Below are 20,714 nucleotides of genomic sequence, written 5' to 3'. Positions count from 1 at the left end.
CAAATTGAATTAAGTACTTAATAGTTATATCAAATTATGTTTTAAGCTGTAGCCATTTAACTCAACATTAGTCCTTTGATTAGGTTATTAGAAATCGCTTCCTACTTTAAAAATTACAGTGTTCTGTACACTGGTGCACTTTTTACTATTGATAAAAACTATACTTTTAAATTTGCAAAAATCTTGACAATTAGGTACACATAAAAAACATTTAAATTTTAAATATATCTCACTTGTACCAGCTTCCATGATGGATACATCTGTAATATGTACACATTTGAAAAATATGTTCGAAAACAGTGAATTCTAAAAACTTAAAAAACTGTGTTTGATAAAATAAAAATGTTACTGACTTGTAATTAGAAGCTGTTTCTTATATTCCGCTGTAAACAAAATTGAAATATTGTTCTTTGTTCCAATTTGTATTAACTATCTTAATTTAATAATTGTGAAGACATTATAAATACCTAGATAATGTGCCGAAACATTTACAATATAGATAAATAAAATAAAAAACCAGATAGGTTTCATTTTTTTTCTGCAAATAAAACGCATAAAATGAATTAATATTCATATTATAGATATCTCTCATCCACACGCCATGAAGTACCAACATTGATTAGCTCCTTCGTCCAAGTCTGCGGTCTCGATATTTAATATATTTGTTATTTTACAAATTCTATCACTTGCGCTTATTGTAAATAAATATTTTTTACTGATTGTATCCAAAATCCAAAATGTGGATTTTGTGAAACGCCATATTTGTATCTGTTTTGGTAAAAATAATTATTACAAACCCGTTTGCTCAAAAAGGTCGTTAAAGGGCGATGTTAAGACCCGATAAAAAAAATAACTAGACATAAAAAGTTTTTATTTCTATTTTTTTTTTACACTAAAACTTTTGGCTTGTTAGCTCATGCCTTTTTAGTTAGAAATACTTACTGATTGAATTTCTTAGAACAAGGTTCTAAAATAACCCATATCATATCTAATATTTACATTAGAGGGTTGCAGTTGAAATTAATTTTACATTTTGGCTACTATTTACTATGTTAATTTGTCTAAATTGAAAACACTTAATGAGTAAATCAACAACTAAAAATAATTTAATTAATATATATCTACTCTTGGATAAATATCATGTGCCCAATTATAAAAAAAAAAAAAAATGGTAGTCAATACTTATTTTAATGAAAAATATGTAAAATAAACGTTGAAATCTCGTTGGCTTAATATAAAAATCTTTAATTTTTTACGGTTCTATGATTATTCTATTTTATAATTTAAGCTGAAACAACATTTGTTTTTATTATTTATTCTTTTTTTTACAATCTATGCAGAATAATAATGTATAATATGTAAATCTGATGACAATGACAAAGTGACATTATTAATGTTAGAATAGGAAGGCCCTCAGCAATGCCACCTGACAAGAATAGTGAAGCAGGTCCCTGGGCAATTGCTTTTTAATCTTCTTGGAATAAGAGTGAGACAGTATAATTTTTTAGTTAGCGGATTTGAATAAAAGTGTTATTTTGAATAAAATTTGCTATAGTGTGATCTGAAAAGTTCGTTGAAGGTTAGTAGTCTTTCTGGAGGTTTATGTTGGTTATACACCAAGGGGCAAAGCTAATATTATGTGTAGGCAAATTGACTGAAACGCTTGAAGGGTTTGGGGTTGAATGGTTTAGCAGTCCCCCAAAGTTGGATGCCGTAGAGCCAGACTGGATAAATTATTGACTTGTATATTATAGTAAGCTTATTTTTTTAAGGATAATTTTGATTTTAAAAGTGGTCTTAGGAGCTGCAATCTGGAGTTGACAGATTTGCGTTTTTGTTTTAGACGTGAGCTCCATGTGAGACGTTTATCAAACGTTAGCCCAAGGCACTTGGACTTAATTCGCTGAAGGTATATACTTTCCTCCTGCCCTAAACTTGAAACTTCAAAAACTTCAAAAATAGTTATCCAAAACTGGTTGTCGGCCAGTCAAAATGTTTAGTAGAATATTCTTATTTTAAATATATATATATGTTACCGTTCAAGTTTCAAAAGTTGCTTTAAAAAAAAAACTAGTTTGAGAAGGGGGTAGAAACATAATTATTTGTGAAAAATTGAGATCACATTATATAAAAACACTATGAAAAAAAAAATAAAATAGTCTATTAAACTCAGTGAGATATTGACTGGCCTACGATAAAAAAACGACCTTGTATTATATTTACTAACTAATTTTTTGTGTTTTTTTTTTCGGTTGTACTGGTAAAGTGAATGGGCGATATTTTATAATCACTAAAAAGGGCAAAAGCTATAATAGTCAGATAAAAAAAAACTTATCCTCAAAAATATTATTCTAATAAATGTACACAACTTTTTGTCGATTTATTGTGAAAACTTGATTAAGAATTTTTATAAAAACAAATTGAGTGAGGTAATGTATCAATCGAGTTATGCCTAATTAATGTTTTATAAAGTTGTCGAATCGATCCAACCGTTTTTCGCGAATATAATGTTATAATATTATTGAGAATACTTATTTGTAATTTTTTTTGTTTGCCAGGTTATCATAGCATTTGCCCTAACTCAATAATGATGAAAAACCGACCATCCAGCTTTCCCAGTACAACCAAAATCTTAAAAATGAAATTGGTCAAATATTAACTGATTTGGTTTTTTAGTTGACATTAAATGAATAAATGTAGATTATAACGGTTCTAACACAAAACGAGACCACTAAACGTTTAATTGTGAAGAATGTCCTAATATACTCTGCATTGGTTGTTTTATTTAAGTCGATCGGTTATATCTGAGCACAAAAAAAGAAGTAAAACAGAACCAAAAAAAAATCCAAAAACAGAAAGAAGACAACGTTGTAAAACCTCAAAAATACGGATGGAGGAATGACTTAAAACTTTATAGCAATAAATAATGACAAAGAAATTACTACTGATGGAGACGGATACAAATGATAAGTTTTAAAAATGTTTCAGAATAGATTCTTTACAGTATGTTAAAAAGTATGAAGTGTCTGTTTAAATCTACACATAAGCAACAAATGTGAGTAAAACTGTTTATTGTGGAATACATTAAATTATTTGACAATTAAGTGCAATACAAAGTATTATAAGTGCTTTATAAAAATATTATTTCAATACAACAACAATGGTATTATGTTATAATTTTAGAGGAGTTTTACCATTGCTTCCTGTTCTAACTATTATAACTGGTCCTGTAGTCGTTGTAGTACTGTGCCGTTTTCGCTAATTTGTCCCCATACGCCACCATTTATTTTGTATATTTTGTTGATTCTTCCATCCGATATGGTACAAGTATGATTAGTTGTGTTAGTCGCAATAGTTTTTATAAATGATGTTGGCAATTTTGCACTCATGTATATTCCTATCAAAGTGCACATCCCTTTTAAAGCGGCATTATTCGGTATATCCTCAACAGGTCCATCTAAGAAATTGAAACAATGTTTTTTATTATTAATTTGCTCAAATCAGTTTATTGATTACTACTTATTTTTATCGTGCAAGACTCAAATATCTTGTTTGTTAAAATAAAATCATAAAAACAGAATGGGCACGGTGTCCGTATTGTTTAGCCATGCTGTGTGTATTACAAGAAAGTATGTATCGTCACTTTATTTGGTTCATTGTTAAAAATTAAAATTAGTTGTATACTGTTATTTTTTAGTGGTTTATATATATATAAATGTTTCAAAGTCCATACAGCTCCATATAAATATTATTTACCTAATACGCGATTGATTATATTTTTTAAAGCTGGTCGGGTAAGATTTCTTCTATCTTGTGCAAGGTCCTTCAAGTCTATGCTTCTAAAATCTACAAAAATTAATACTTTTAAGAAGAAATAATAAAAACGAAAAATATTTTAGTTAAATTAAATGTCTAGGTTGCTAATTGCGTATATCTATCTTTATATATATATATATATATATATATATATATATATATATATATATATATATATATATAACTTTATATTATATATACATATATATATATATATATATATATATATATATATATATATATATATATATATATATATATATGTATATATAATATAAAGTTATATTTTGTTTTTCTTTTGTTTAGTGGTAAAAATTAAATTACAAACTTAACGTTCATAATGACATAAAACAAGAAATAAATAAAATGAAGAAAATTTCAACTCTAAAATAATCAAGGCTATTTACGACTACCGAAAAAATCGTATTTACCTAGGTCTTCATCAATATTAGGATATTTCATTTCTGTAACAAAAACAATAATTAATCATTTTGCAGTTAATTAAGCCCAATTTAGAAAAAAATGGGTTAGAATTGCAAACGGGGTAAATTTGAATAATGTCGATAGACACTGTTTTCACTGTGATAAACGTACAGCGAGATAAAAATATATTAAATAGACACGCTATTTGAAGTATTGGTTTGTGTCATCAGCGGATTCTGATTTCCGATCCATTTAATACAAAATAATGTATTGAAATCAAAAAAACTTATTTTCAAAAGGCATATCTGCCCCCCTTAGATTAAAATTAACACCATAACCGGGGAAAAAAAATAAGATATATTAAAACATTTATAGATAACCTACTACTTGATTGGTGAAGTGGCGAATAGTATTATAATTTGTATATAACTTTTTAACTATTAGTTGGAACTTTTAAACATTACATTTTTCATAAAAAAAAAAATTGATTTATTTTCATTATGCCTTACTCTACTGTACTAGTCCTCTCGGATAAAATCTCTTTCAAACTAACGTTTTGATGATTAGTTAAAAGTAACAGTGTTGTACAGGCAAAAAAAAAAGCCCACATCATGGTAGAACCAATGTAACGACCAACGAATACCTTCGTTTTGCATCGAATTTAAAAACTGACATATTTAAATGAAAATCGGCTTTCTACGTAGCACAGTCAAGTATCCAAAGAACACAAATAACTTGACAAAATGTTAATTGTAGTAAAAAAATCTAATTTTGGATCCTTTAAGATTGGTATGAAATAATCAAAACTGACACTTTTACTCATAGAAAAAAATTATACAAATCAAGAATAATACAATGAAGCTTATAAAAATCAATTGGAATATTATTTGTCATAGTCGAAGTTGATTAAAGCCGCTTTTTTCCTAAATATTGCCTTTACAAAACTCCTTAATACCAGACCGCGTGCAATTTTGCTATTGTGCAAAATATTATTATATATTAGGTATTCTATGTCGAATGGCAACGTACTAATAAACTTTTTATATTATAATTCGAATGATCATCAGAGGCTTAAACATAAAACATATTGTATAGCTTTACGACTTTAAGCTTCAAATCGATTTTTTTTTTATAGTTTTTCTTTATAACTTCAAACTAGTATAATTATAAATGTTTGAAATGTAATATTTACTAAATGCACGTCTTATTTTCCATCCAATCCAGTCCTGGTAATCAAGTAATTCTAAAATTTAAAAAAAAAATATATATTAATATACCTACCTACATATTATATGATTGCAATCAAAATGTCATATTGGTATTTGTAAATAGGTAGTAATTATATATATAAGAAATATGCGTTATATATAATAATTATATGATATATAAAATATGTTTACTCTCCGTATCTGAGATGGATCTCAAGTCCGAGCCTAAAACAAAAATGTTGTATGCATAAAGAATATCAAACGTTACTGTGTGGAAACATTTAAATGAAAATTATTACCCGGTATACAGATGGTAACATCTAAGCAGTCTGAAATTAACATTACATAATATAATAATATTGCATTTAATTTTCTATTATTTTACAAACAGGAAAATGAAGATAAAGGTAGAAAAGAAAAACAAGTGTATTAGAAACTCTTAAGAAATGTGTTCCATTGTATATTAAATACGTCTAGGAATTTATTTGGAAAATTAAATAGGAATGAAATATTGGAATTATTTCCATAAAATTCTATAAAAACTATTACCCGGTACAGCAAGCATACAATTAAGTTTGCCTGAAATATACACAAATTAATAGTATTAGATTTGGTTTAATTTTATAAATTATTACATTAAATAAATATAAATTAGACGTTAAAGATCGAAGTAGAAGAAAAACCCATACTAATTAGACTAGATAAATCATTATGAAAATACTATGGCTGAATTGAAACAGTTGTGGGAATGAGAAAAAAATATATTAATCACCCAAGGTTGACACAGCCAAAAATATCAGTTTTTTCCCATAAAGATTCCATTTAGATTTCTGAGAAAAATGTAATAATTACATCACTTATCGATTGCATAATGATAAAATTGAATCTTTATGAGATTACAATGGCTGAATTGAAATAGTTGTGGGAATGAGGAAAAAACATAATAATCGCCCAAGGTTGACACAGCCAACAATATCAGTTTTTCCCATAAAGATTTCATTTAGATTTCGGAGAATAATTTAATATTTGCATGACTTATCGATTGCATTAAGATACATTTTAGATGCAACTTTTATAATATTTTTTTCAAATATTTTTCTCTATTTTCTTTTTTAATACTATTATTTTAATTATGACTACCGAAAATATTGTGACGTTCGACTTCATAAACCACTTCTTCAATTACTCGTTCCAATCCCACTAGAATAAACAAAAATATATTTGGTCTATACTAAATGCATATAACTATATTTTTAAATTTGCAAATAACGTGAAAATTAGGTACACATAATAAAACATTTACGTATTGAAATTTAAATGTTAAATATATCTCACTTGTATCAGCTTCCAGCATGGATTCATCTGTAATATGTACATAATTAAAAATTATCTATCAAAACAGTGAATTCTAAAATATTAAAAAACTATTTTTTATAAAACAAAAATGTTACTGACTTGTAGCTAAAACATGTTTCTTATATTTCGCTGTAAAATAAAAGTGAAATCTTTTATTTTGTTCCAATTTTTATTACATATCTTAAGTTGGTAATTGTGTAAAAAACATAAATACCGTCATAATCTGCCGACACATTTAATAAGATAAATGATATAAAAATACAGATAAGTTTCATATTTTTCTGCAAATAATAAACATATTAAGAATTTGTATTAGTCACAGTTGCCTCAAGTGCAGAGATTAGAAGGTTTTGGTTTGGCACGAAAGCCTAATATTTTTTTAGAAAAGTTAAGAAATTTTACATAAAATATATAAATTTTAAATTAGGATCAGAAAAAATAAAAAGGGATAAATTTTCTTTGTTAAAATAATTATGTGTAAAAATAAAATACAATTTCCGTTTTTTTGACTTTGCTATTTATTTTTACCCCACTTTTTTTTCTAAGCGTTTTTATAAAGATTCCAATTAGAAATTTACACATTTTATGTTAAATTTCATCAGTTTTTTGCAAAAAATATTAAACAATTACTCAAATTTCGGCAACAAAAATAACTTTGACGACTTTGTTACGCGAAATAAAAATCAATATTTTTAATAGAGAGCTGCATTTATTTTTCAAAAGAATCTGATTTTTATTCATTTTTTTTTTTTGACGACCGAAGATACTATAAAAAAATGATAAAAAAGATGTGACATTACACATCAATATATATATATTTTTAATAGACCAACAAAAAATCCTAGACCGCTAAGCTGATTTTTTTGTATTGCAAGGGGGAAATCGAACTTGAATGATATTTCATCTGGCCAAAACAAATATGACATAACCGTTCGTTCAAAAAAATTGTTAAAGAACAGTGTTAAGACCCCATAAAAAACTAGAAATTTAAAATATTTATTAATGTTTTTTTCACACTAAAACAATTAACTCATGCTCATGTATTTTTTTTTAAGACATATTATGACTATTATTTTTACGCTAAATCATATGGAAATACTTACTGAAATGGTTAAGCTGGTTGAATTTTTTAGAAAATATTCGACTTGATCGTCTTTTGTAACTAAATGCGATTTATACGGACAGACTTATATTTCGACCGACAATTCAATTGTTTTTTGTAGTGTAACTTTTTCGTTTTTTTTACACAGCTGGTTCATTTTTTCTTTTGTTTTATGATTTATGATTTACATACATTACTTTGGCTATAGGTATTCTTTTCAGCTCTAGATTTAACAATCTACCATATAATATCTAATGTTTACATAAGAGAGTAGTAGTAGAATTTTTTTTTATATTTTGGTATTACTATTGTCTATGGCGAACTTTCTAAACGAAAAAAACTCTATAGGTAATACATGGTTGCACGGAATTATTATTTTTTTTTTTGAAAATTATATTACCGTTTTACAGTAACTACTGGCCCTTAAATGTTACGCTTATAATAATATCTTAAGCCATTTACCTTTTCCAATTAGAAATTTGCCGAATTGTAGGTACTTTAAAACACTTAATTATTAGATTTGTTTACATTGTCAGACTTTTCTGTCCAGTCTTAACAAGTATTTGAAAATATTTTCATTATATTGTTAACTACAATCTACCTGGATCCTAAAGCGTTATCTGTAGTTAATCCAGGTAATGGCGGAGTGGAACGGACACACCGAAATAATTAGTAATGGCTTGAGAATAATTAGGTCGCGGTCCGAAGATGGTGGTATGAAAACTAACTGGGCATCGGTGGCCCTGACATTGTCCCTTGTGTCTGTTGTCTCTCCTACCTATAATGGCTTTGACGCTAATCGAGGTAAACTCAGAGCCAGAGTTAGGGGAGGGTGTGGGGGGGGGGGGTTTGACACCCCCCCCCACTCGGAAAACTCAAGTATACACAGTCGGCACATTTAGATTGAACAAAAAGTCGGTAAATATTATGACCCTCATAACATTATACAAATAACATATTTATTATTTTTGTTTTATAAAAGTAGGTAGGTACATATTTTTTATCGCAATCTGGCGACTGAATAGTGAAAGTCGGCATACGGACGACCATACGAAACTAAAATTTTTGTTTTTAGTATAAAAAAAAAACAATGCATTTTCGGCTATCTCCGATTTTAGCAGAAGTATTATTATTGTTTGTTTATAATAACTGTGGTGTATATATCAAACGATGTTCGGCCATGGGTCCTGTTGGTCTATTGTAAACATTCTATCCCTCTACAAGTATAAATCTCTGATGAGTATAAATTTTTATTTTAGTTTTAAATATCTAAAAGATTCCCTACTACCTACTTCTCTGTTTTAGATATAACCCATAGTCATAAGTCTGCGGGCAAAGAGTTACCGGGTTTATTTTTGCTTGTGCCGTGTGCGCGTGTAAAATAATAAGTATTGGTTATAAATGTGTGTACTCGAATATATGAATATACCTATATATTTTTTTTTTTACCTCATTTCTCAATATGAGTGATATAAAACGTAAGCGAAAACGTATTAAACTCGAATGTTTAGCATGTGATAGCACATTTAATGATGATTATCGCCGTAAATACGAACAACAGTTGCATAATGGTCACATAATGAAGTTGAAACACCAAGGAGCTGCTTACAATCCTTTTGACTCTGCCCCAGTAAAATTTGACAAAAGGTATGAGATGGATAAGTATTAAGAATAAATCATAAATCCAGGTTTTTAAGGCTTATAAGGTTTCTTGGTACTACATCACCACGTCTTATTTCTCCTATAAAGGAAGACATAAGCATTTTTTTTAAATATTGTACCTAACTAAAATAAAAATAAAATTGTATTTAGATAATAACTCATAAAAAATACAATTTTGTTTTTATTTCAAAGATTTGAATAATTATTTTAAATACATTAATTTTTATAAAATTATTTAAAATAATAGGCTATTTGGAAAAATAAAAAATATATATATATAAAATAATACATTTTTAATTAAATACAAATTGCCCAGGTCTGATCGTGGGATCCCGGATTTAGAACAACTTTGAAAATAAGCACATACCGCATATGTACTATAAATACTACCAATAGCTTGAAATTTTAACCTATAGACTTTGTAATTTTTATACAGGGTGGTCCATCTGATATAAGACAATCATTTACTCGGAAAATATAGGAATTAGGAAATTAATTTGTATATTTTACTATATTTTTCAATACTTTTAAAACTTAATATTGAAAATTTGTATCTTCATCCCATATACGTCAAATAAACACGGACTTCGTTTTCCCAAATGGAAACATATGTTTTTAGCTTCATAAATATGTAGACCGAAGAAAAAAATTTAAAAAATATTTTAGCATTTGAATTTTTAGTTTTCATCAATCCGATCGACTTTGTAAAGATATTACATTTCCTCCTATTTCTTAGTTGCCCAAAAAAACAATAACCGTCGTTATATCGGTTAAATTGCAGTTTCAACTGCAATACGTTATAATTATGTTAAATCAATTCAAACGTTTTTAAAATAATGCTTTTAAATCCCTTCTTCCAGTAGGGCTCAAAAGGGTTTAGTTATGGTGACTAAGATCTGAAAATTTCGTAATACCTAGATAAATTTGTTAGCTACCTAAAAAATTTCTATGCTCCGAAAAACGTTTTAAAAAACGAAACAATCTATCACAATTTATAACAATATCACATGGTTATCGTTTTTCTTCTTCTTCGTTTTCTTTTAAAAATAATAAGAAATCACCTGTGTACAACTATGACGGCGAATAGACTAGACGACCTCACATTTTAAACTCCACTTTTTTAAACTCGAGATATTCTCGATATTCTCGATTAAGAAGAAATAATAAAGAAATAGTCCGCATTAAGAAAACGCAGTATTAAAGTTTAACTGTTGTTGGTTTTTTTACTTGTACTAAGTAAAAACTACCAAGTAAGTACTAAGTAATTTAATAAATTTGTTTGTATGAATTAATAAAGTTAAAAAAAATAATAACCAAACAATATTAATTACTCCTATTGTTTTTTTTTCAACAATTATTAATTCCCATTAAATTTAGTAAAAATGTTGTGACGTAAAATATCATAAAATATTTACGAAAGTACCCAAATATTTTAGTCAGCAATTACAAAGTCGGCATCTTCATTTTGACACCTCCCTTGCATTCTTCTTAGAGCCGGCCCTGGGCCCGTAAACTGCTAATAATGCATATTTAGAGGCGAGTGGTAACAGGCGGCTAAATGTGACCGTTACAGCTACTTCTCCCCTAATGAGTTCCGGCTTCAGACCTAACTTATACAAATGAAAAGGGGTGCTAAGAAAAACAAATAAGATATATAGAAATACCCTGAAAATAAAGGTTCCTAGATTGGTTTTAATTAATTATGATTTAAAGGAGGACCCACTGTACTCTTATTTCGACCTTTGGTTATTTTTGACGATAGTCCATCCCTTAACTTGTTGTTTTTGTTGAAAAACTTGTAGGGAAATCGCACAACGAACACATCAAACCTAGCTTCTCGTTTTTCTTGATAAGACTTGTAGGTCAACCTTCTATAAAATGACTAATAGTGTTTTCAAGGTGTTAATAAGCTACTAGTGGTTGTCATATTCTTTTTCCACATAAAAATGTCATATGGTGTACAGTGTATTGTTTTAAAATATTTTGAATTGAGTTGGCTAAGCTACGAATACAAAAAGACTCAAAACAACTATAATAGACAAATTCATTTTCTGTTTATATATTTATCTTATTAATAGTTTTGAACTATTTGTTGATCTATGTACCATTTGGGTGCCTGCAATTCATTTGGTTATTTAAACATGGAAAGTGTCAATCGCTACTTATAAACACCCGGGCCTGGGTGTTTATTGTTACAATTAAGGATCGCGTGTAATATTATCATATTATCGCTTCGATAGAAATGAAAACTAAAGCGTTGATATTACCAACTCCGGACGTGATCAATGAAATGTACAGTGAGTTGGACACGTCCGAGACAAAATTAGACCTCGACGTAGAAGTTCTAAAGGAATGGATGCGAAAACAACCTAACGTTCCTAACCCGGACGGTAAAATTGAATTTTTTTAAAACGTTATCCCTATACTTGGCAGAAATTTAAAAAAAAAACCAAACCATGGTTTTTCTACTAACTAAGACCCCTAGAATTTGTTTTATTAAATCGTGTATTTGAAGTATTCAATAATCGTATCATTTAAAATACACTACCTAATAGAACTAATAAAATAAAAAAACAATAAAAATATTTAAAATAGTATTTTATAATAAATTTACGTAGAGTAGGTATTATTCTTTAAACTGTATATATAAGTTTGTATACATTTTGTATTAATCAAGAAAAATTGTTTTTAGGAAATTTCTTCATAATAAAATAAGATAAAAATGAACCCGAATTTAAAAAATGGATATTTTATTTACTGTACTAAAAAAATAAAAATCTATTAGAACAAAATAATTATATATTTCCAATTTTTTATTATTTTTATAGAACTTTAAGTATTTGACTATTAGGACATCGTAACTTTTTGGATACAATCAATAATTCTGGTGTACCTACGAAGTAATGTATCTTTTAGGATACATGAAATTTTATACATAAATAACCAAATAAGTGATTAGCTTTATTTTAATAGTAATTAAATATTTAGACGTATGTGATCTGATTCTAAGAGCTGAATCAAATATATTTAGGTTTTAAAATGTAAAAAAATGTGTTAAAAGTCAGTCCAAAAAAAAAAAAATTGAAATGATAGCTGATAACATGGTTTTATAAAAGATATTACAAATATAATATATGATATCAATAACCGCAATGGTCTCTCCAAAGAAATATTCCATGTATATTTTTACTGGAATATTTATTTCAAATTTTGGTATCTTTATATAGATACATCGCCAAGTTAAGGGTAAAAATCATGTTTTTTTTTGCATTTAAACATATCTTAATCTCGTAACGATAAAGCATTCTTATTACAAAGTTATCGAATAATAATAATATTATTGTTTAGACGGTGAAAAAAAAGTGGATGAATATCGAATCAAAAATATTTTGTTGATGTGCAAGAATAGTTTGGAGAAAACCAAAACAGCACTGGACCAACACTACACTATTAAACGTTTAGTACCCGAGTATTTCTCCAATTGGGATCCCGCTAATCCAGAGTTAACCTCATCAATGGAACAATCGTTAGTATCTAAATGATATGCATGTATTATATTATACTTGCGTCAGTTTAAATGGTAATGTTTGTCGTTTTTAATAAACAAAAAGGTGATTCTTCACATACGGAATAGGTTAAATCATTGACTTTTATTTAGCTGCCATTTTACCGAGTGTTAAGAAAGTCGCTGCAAGTTATCATGTAAGTGCATTTTTTATTCGATCTCTAAGTATTATTTTACACACTAAGGAAACTACAGTGGGGTTTACAAAATATTATGAATAATAAATCTAAAAACAAAGTTACACCTGTACATTTTTTTTTTTAAAACATGACCATTTTGATAGGTTTTTAGAGAATGTTGACTACTTCTAGAATAAAAACCCCTAACATTAAACCTGGAGGATATATATATATATATATACTTATATACATAAATGTAAAATTTAGAGATGTGCATTAGCGGAATTTCAAAATTATATTTAGTAATCCTGCGTTGGGATGTAGATTAGAATAATGTTATAATGGCCACGATCAGGTCAAGATAAGCGGTGAAGATAGCAAAAAAAAATAATGGCTTGAGAAATTTGAGAAATGCTCCATATATGTATAATAATTATTACTCGGAATCCGAAAATCCAAAAAATTTAAGCCACTCAAACATTTATTAAATATTATCACAGTATAAAGCTGTGTGCCTAAGTAAAATGTTCTACTGGAAGGTTATGTTAGATTAGGTGAAGTTAAAAAAGTCGTTTATAATAAGTTAGTATTTTATACACTAACAAATTATTAAATGTTCTGTTTTTAAAAATCTAAGTAATTTTTGAGTATACTAGTAAAGATCGTTGAAATAATCACCCAGCATATTGTTTTGTGAACACTGAAATAATTTAGCAGTCGAAAAAACAATAGCTAAACAATCTGTGTACACAAATGCTTGGATAGTATGGTGGTTTCAAGAATATTGCCAACTTATGATTTATTTTTTAAGTTTTAATAGTAAGTGCGCACAAAAAGAAAAAAATTGCACGCGCTGATTTTCGTACATTACTAATTTGAGAAAAGAAAATTTATTTCAAATGAGTAACTAAAATTCGTACATTATGTACTTAAAATCGGATTTAGCATTTTGTACAAAGGCTTACGGGCGGACGTTTTTTTATAGTTCTTTAGGTACAACTAAAGATAAAAAGAAATTTTGGAATTGCTGCATTATATTCTAAGTTTTAGTAGTATATTTTATGTACACATAAAAACGATTTTAGAAATAAAATATTTTAAAACGTGTAGACGCAAAAAAATATAAAATAATAAAATATTTAAATAAACCATTAACCGCAATATTGTATGGTTAATGGTTTAAAACTAGGTTTTTATCTGTTAAAGATCTATTCATTTTTTTTAGGGATTCTTAACCAGACTAGAATAAACCTAACCCAACACCTTTAAAAACCAGTTTGGAAACCAGAATAAAAATAAAAAAACTATTCGGTTGCAAAGCCTTGATTATTAGTGCGTTTAAAAATCCTTCATAAAACAATAGGACAATAGGAGACTTGTAGCAATATTTGTAATAAACTAAAAAGGTTACAAACTATACTTTTGTATGTTTCATAAAACATTTGTTATATTACAAACATCTATATTTTTTAAAAAAATTTGGAATACAACATGGATAAATAACTTATAAAACGATCACCAATTATTCTATTAGCTAACTAAATAATGTCCGTGTAACCATAGTAGAAATAATAATAATATGTACTATAAACTAATTTATATTGACTAAAACTGAATCACCACTAGTTACTAATCGACTGCTAATTTCCTAAATGAACCTCCAATAATTGTTTTTTCCAAATTATCCAAGTTATTAGTGGAATTCTTTGGGCGTTTACTGTTATCTGCAACAATTGATGTTTGAATAAGAAACCATTCTCGGTGTTTCATCACTTCGTGATTCCAGTCAACTGCAATTCAAATATTCTTTTATAACACAAATGAGATTTATAAGCCTAGAGCGACGTTGGTTTATGTCGAATAATAATAATTTGTACAGCATGTATAATTTGTTTTTTTAATTATTTAAAGTATTTAATTTTCAATAAGACCATATAAAAAATAAAATATATAGTAGTGTATACAAATTTATAGAACACCGTTGTTTGTAATATTGTTATAAATATAAGTTAGATTATAAAAACTAATTTTTTTGCAATAAATTGAATATAATACTAACAGAACAAAATATATTAAAAACACCAAAAATTAATACGGTTGCTAATTTATAAATTGTATTTACATTAAAAAATCAGACTAGTAGTAAAAACAAGTAGATTCAGTTGCAAGAAAACACACCGTTGTAAAATCAAAAGCTCACTGGCTCTTTATAAAAACTTCAATAATAGTAATATTAGTTCATCTAGCTACAAACGGATACTTCAAGACGAATTTATTGCAACTGTTTTATTTTATTTCTTGAACTTTTTGGGATTGTCCATTCCGTAAAATATTATTAAATAGCTAATATTAGGTGCGTAAACACTTCCATTCCTAATGAGTAATCAAATTAAAGTAAATGTTAATTTTTGTTATAATAATTATTGCTACTAACCTATCAATTCATCAGACATCTTTGGATAAGTTCCTCCGTAGTTTAGTGGAAGTACACTAGGATCTATGTAAGTTTTCAGTTCTTCGGCCGATTTGTGAATAAACACCTATAAAACATATTATTTCATTGAAATGCATCCTAATAACGTTTAAAACCCAAATAATTTACCCTTTCGTAAGTTTTCTTTTTTAGAGCACTCAAAACCATATTTAGTAATGGCTGTACGAAACTGTTTGTATTAACTATGTGAATTGAATGTACCCGAGATGGAAATCCTGCCTAAAATGTTAAAACAAACTAATTTATTAACTGATCCAAAAAAATGCATGAAACTAGACAAGTACCAAGAGATTTTACAAAGTGCATAATTGTACCAATTCCAAAGAAAATAACGGCAAAAACATGTGAACTACACAGAATGCTAAGTTAAATATCGCATTGCGTCAAAAACCCTTACCCGTATTGTGTTTAAAAGAATGGAGCATATTGAATACACATATTTGAGAAGTAAGATAACCGAAGATTGCCGTAGTACTAGGGAGATCATAAGAAGAATAAACCAGACTAAATGTATATACATTTTTAGGGGCTGTTTTAAATTTTGTAAGAGAAGTGGTGAACTTAAAAGTGTGCTAATACAGCACTGATAAAATCACTTGTGATTACCTATCACTTAATACTTGATTGGTATTTAAACATCTTCTTCGATTACCACAGTGGCCGTTATAACATTATTCTAATCTAGATCCCAACGTAGAACTACTAAATATAATTTTGAAATTTCGCAAATACACACCTCTAAATTTTACAAATATGTATATATATATATATATCCTCCAGGATTAATGTTAGGGGTTTTTATTCTAGAAGTAGTCAACATTCTCTAAAAACCTATCAAAATGGTCAGGTTTTCAAAAAAAAAATGTACAGGTGTAACTTTGTTTTTAGATTTATTATTCATAATATTTTGTAAACCCCACTGTAGTTTCCTTAGTGTGTAAAATAATACTTAGAGATCGATTAAAAAAAGTACTTACATGATAACTTGCAACGACTTTCTTAATACTCGGTAACATGGCAGCTACGTGATTCATTGTCAAATTTTTATAATCCACAATGATAATATTTTTTTTACACATGTCTAACTTACCGATTCTGAGATCGAGTGTCATAAAACTGAATTTAACAATATCATTAAATACATATTTACAATCGGCATATCCATCCCTTACACAATACAGGCTTACTCTGTAGCCCTCGTGTGTAGGTTTTGGAAATGGAAAGACACATCTGAAAGACAATTTATCTATTAGTTAACGTTTATTAATCAAATATTAGTAAATTACTCATAACACCTAAGGACGTTTTATTTAAAATTTATAGATCGTTCTTAAAAAAAAGCATTTCAGACGAGTCTGCAACCACGAAAGAGCATCTTCATGTCTCGTTGAAGTACCGAATAATTTTTTTAAAAAACTAAACATCCCCATCCCCATCACAACCCCCATCCCCATTTTTGGACAAATTTTTGGTGACAAGTTTTTGGTAACAGTTTTTTCTGTTATGTGCCAGAGCTAAGACATGAAAATGTCAAAAACTAAAGTCAATGATTTAACCTATTGCGTATGTGAAGGATCACCTTTTTGTTTATTAAAAACGACAAAACATTACCATTTAAATTGACGCAAGTATAATATAATACATACATATCATTTAGATACTAACGATTGTTCCATTGATGAAGTTAACTCTGGATTAGCGGGATCCCAATTGGAGAAATACTCGGGTACTAAACGTTTAATAGTGTAGTGTTGGTCCAGTGCTGTTTTGGTTTTCTCCAAACTATTCTTGCACATCAACAAAATATTTTTGATTCGATATTCATCCACTTTTTTTTCACCGTCTAAACAATAATATTATTATTATTCGATAACTTTGTAATAAGAATGCTATATCGTTACGAGATTAAGATATGTTTAAATGCAAAAAAAAACATGATTTTTACCCTTAACTTGGCGATGTATCTATATAAAGATACCAAAATTTGAAATAAATATTCCAGTAAAAATATACATGAAATATTTCTTTGGAGAGACCATTACGGTTATTGATATCATATATTATATTTGTAATATTGTTTCTAAAACCATGTTATCAGCTATCATTTCAATTTTTTTTTTTTGGACTGACTTTTAACACATTTTTTTACATTTTAAAACCTAAATATATTTGATTCAGCTCTTAGAATCAGATCACATACGTCTAAATATTTAATTAAGTTTAAAATAAAGCCAATCACTTATTTGGTTATTTATGTATAAAATTTCATGTATCCTAAAAGATACAATGCTTCGTAGGTACACCAGAATTATTGATTGTATCCAAAAAGTTACGATGTCCTAATAGTCAATTACCTAAAGTTTTATAAAAATAATAAAAAATTGGATATATTTTAATTATTTTGTTCTAATAGATTTTTATTTTTTTAGTACAGTAAATAAAATATCCATTTTTTAAATTCGGGTTCATTTTTATCTTATTTTATTATGAAGAAATTTCCTAAAAACAATTTTTCTTGATTAATACAAAATGTAAACAAACTTATATATACAGTTTAAAGAATAATACCTACTCTACGTAAATTTATTATAAAATACTATTTTAAATATTTTTATTGTTTTTTTATTTTATTAGTTCTAATAGGTAGTGTATTTTAAATGATACGATTATTGAATACTTCAAATACACGATTTAGTAAAAACAATTCTAGTGGTCTTAGTTAGTAGAAAAACCATGGCTTGGATTTTTTTTTTAAATTTCTGCCAAGTATAGGGATAACGTTTTAAAAAAATTCAATTTTACCGTCCGGGTTAGGAAGGTGAGGTTGTTTTCGCATCCATTCCTTTAGAATTTCTACGTCGAGGTCCAATTTTGTCTCGGACGTGTCCAACTCACTGTACATTTCATTGATCGCGTCCGGAGTTGGTAATATCAACGCTTTAGATTCCATTTCTATTGAAGCGATAATATGTTAATATTACACGCGATCCTTAAGTGTAACAATAATTATTGGTTAGCTTACAATGCCAATAATAAAAGAACGTTCTGTGCATACCAACATTAGACGAAGAATTGAATAATATCTATGTATTCAACGGCAATTAGTTTTAAGCGGTTTTATGCAATAAGTGAAAAACGCACAAGGTTGTTATATAAATTTATATATATAATTTTTTTTTTTTTTTTTTTAAATTATCGCCATTATATCTGTTTTGAATTGTGTGCTTACACGTACACCTCGTGGGAAAAAATTACAGTCTTGGAATATTAATTTTGTTCTCATTTATATTATATGAATGGTGTACTAATGCATAAAGGATAAACAAACAAAAAAAAAACAGACAATAATTTTTATATTTATATTATATTATGCATATTGACTTATTTCACGGCTGTTTTTTTAAATAATGCTGTTTTAACGATTTCCATTAAATCCATTACAGTCATGAATATTTAATTTTATTCTCATTTATATTCATAAAATAAAATTCATCAAAAATTCCACTTATTCGACTGCTGTTATGGTATACGAGTAAAAACCATAATAAAACTTTTTTTTTAAATATAAAAACCGTTGACTTAATTAATATACAAACACAATGGTGTTTTATAATTTTAGAAGAGTTATACCATTGTAAACTATTTAAACTATTCTTCGAGTAGTTATACTGTACCGTATAAGCTTATTTGCCCCTCAACTAGACTTTATTTTTTATTAAACAGTATTTACAGCGTGTGTATTAAAACATAAGCATTTTATACGCAATTGAGCAAAGTATATTTTTTAGTAATAACATAGGTACTATTTAATGAAAATTTCACACGCATTGTGATTTGCATGACTTCACTTTTCTAGTCGTTTCTTAATGTTACATTTCATATTAGATAAACGAAAAAATGATTTGGAAAATTATACTTATGAGTATAATTTTGAATAAAACTTTTTAATATGATATACATTATATTAATTAACAGCTATAAGTGTAATATAAAATTAAAAAATAAAATGAAAACTTTGACAATGATACTAAATAATTATAGAAGAGCATATTTAATTTGATTACTAACAATTTTTTTACATATTGGACTGATATTGATTATCAATATAGCTTTTTTATTATAATAAATATATACTAAAACTTGTGTTTAAAGACATTTTTGATAATGATAGTACGTTGTTAACATTTAATTCGATTTATAAAGTTAAATCCTCGACCGAGGATGTCAGGGACAAACGGGTTAACTGGTCCTTAAGTAGTTCCACCAATGAGCCGTCTTCCCTAATTTGCTCCCATTTGGATCCGTTTTTTCTGTATATTTTCTGTGTAGTTCCATCCGATATGGTACAATCGCCATGTATTGAAGGAGACTCAATATTTTTAATGTAATTTTCTGGATCTTGTGTACTCATGTATACTCCTAACAAACGACACATCCGAAGTTTAGCGTCAGCATTCGATACATTCTGTTCTGGTGCATCTAAGAAATTTGTTTTCATTAATTAGCTAAAATTAGACTACTGGTTACTAATATTTTTACGGTTATACTTTTATGGATACGACTATAAAATGTGTTAAGTAAAGTCATAAAAAATAATATAATATGCATGGTGTCCGTTTCTTACAGCTATGCTGTAAGAAACTACTCTTAGCTAAATTTTTCCAAATAGCAACATTCTAATAATCAGTTTATATTAAATTTCGAATGACTGGTGTTTAAATTGAATATTTTATAGGTTTTCTCTAAAACTACGAACTAGTATAATATTATAATTTTTTAAATTTATATTTATATTACGATATCTGAATCTTATTTTCCATCCCATTATTTCCTGGAAATACGCCGCCTCTAAAACGTAAAACAAAATATATTTTAATGTACCTACATAGTTTTTTATGATGAAAACCAAAATGTCATAGGGGTATTTGTCAATAGGTACATAATATGAACGTTTTCAAAGTTATTTTAA

At 27.5% G+C, this 20,714-nt stretch overlaps 3 protein-coding genes across 3 annotated transcripts in view; all 3 read right to left on the bottom strand.

Moving 5' to 3' along the window:
* The window catches only part of LOC126844103 (uncharacterized), a 31,837-nt gene extending 30,964 nt beyond the window's left edge, over nt 1–873 (bottom strand). Inside the window, exon 1 of the mRNA XM_050581971.1 lies at nt 798–873. The gene's annotated coding sequence lies outside the window, so the exon portion shown is untranslated. The remainder of the gene's footprint in view (nt 1–797) is intronic.
* Nucleotides 874–3,215: 2,342 nt separating this feature from the next.
* Nucleotides 3,216–8,011, bottom strand: LOC126844108 (uncharacterized). Its single transcript, XM_050581977.1, has 12 exons — nt 7,907–8,011; nt 7,018–7,084; nt 6,903–6,932; nt 6,783–6,809; nt 6,588–6,647; nt 5,997–6,026; nt 5,747–5,776; nt 5,640–5,672; nt 5,432–5,482; nt 4,248–4,280; nt 3,757–3,846; nt 3,216–3,457 (listed from the first exon to the last, which is right to left on the bottom strand). Exons 2-12 carry the CDS (start codon nt 7,076–7,078, stop codon nt 3,216–3,218), a joined length of 687 nt encoding a protein of 228 aa, XP_050437934.1. The 5' UTR covers nt 7,079–7,084; nt 7,907–8,011.
* A 6,869-nt stretch (nt 8,012–14,880) lies between these two features.
* Nucleotides 14,881–18,792, bottom strand: LOC126844107 (alpha-tocopherol transfer protein-like). The gene is made up of 6 exons (XM_050581976.1): nt 18,548–18,792; nt 17,411–17,588; nt 16,723–16,975; nt 15,854–15,964; nt 15,686–15,791; nt 14,881–15,041 (listed from the first exon to the last, which is right to left on the bottom strand). The coding sequence occupies exons 1-6, from the start codon at nt 18,693–18,695 to the stop codon at nt 14,881–14,883; spliced, it is 957 nt and encodes a 318-aa protein (XP_050437933.1). The 5' UTR covers nt 18,696–18,792.
* Between the last annotated feature and the right edge of the window lie 1,922 nt (nt 18,793–20,714).

Source organism: Adelges cooleyi, unplaced genomic scaffold (assembly GCF_023614345.1).
Source record: "Adelges cooleyi isolate 19-005CV unplaced genomic scaffold, UGA_ACOO_1.1 ACOO_flye_CR_arks_rails_tigmint_CR_PRNA_63, whole genome shotgun sequence".
Classification (NCBI taxonomy): Eukaryota; Metazoa; Arthropoda; class Insecta; order Hemiptera; family Adelgidae; genus Adelges; species Adelges cooleyi.
The sequence above is the reverse complement of the archived record's forward strand: the minus strand, read 5'-3'. Positions and strand labels throughout refer to the sequence as shown.

Excerpts from the sequence above, each read along its gene's own strand:
- LOC126844107 (XM_050581976.1), bottom strand. The coding sequence starts at position 18,695 with ATGGAATCTAAAGCGTTGATATTACCAACTCCGGACGCGATCAATGAA. Across the intron at positions 17,589-18,547 it reads TCACCTTCCTAACCCGGACG|ACGGTGAAAAAAAAGTGGAT; the intron begins GTAAAATTGAAT and ends ATTATTGTTTAG. Across the intron at positions 16,976-17,410 it reads ACTTCATCAATGGAACAATC|ATGTGTCTTTCCATTTCCAA; the intron begins GTTAGTATCTAA and ends ATTGTCTTTCAG.
- LOC126844108 (XM_050581977.1), bottom strand. The coding sequence starts at position 7,078 with ATGAAACTTATCTGTATTTTTATATCATTTATCTTATTAAATGTGTCG. Across the intron at positions 6,933-7,017 it reads TGTGTCGGCAGATTATGACG|CGAAATATAAGAAACATGTT; the intron begins GTATTTATGTTT and ends TTTATTTTACAG. Across the intron at positions 3,847-4,247 it reads TAATATTGATGAAGACCTAG|ATTTTAGAAGCATAGACTTG; the intron begins GTAAATACGATT and ends TAATTTTTGTAG.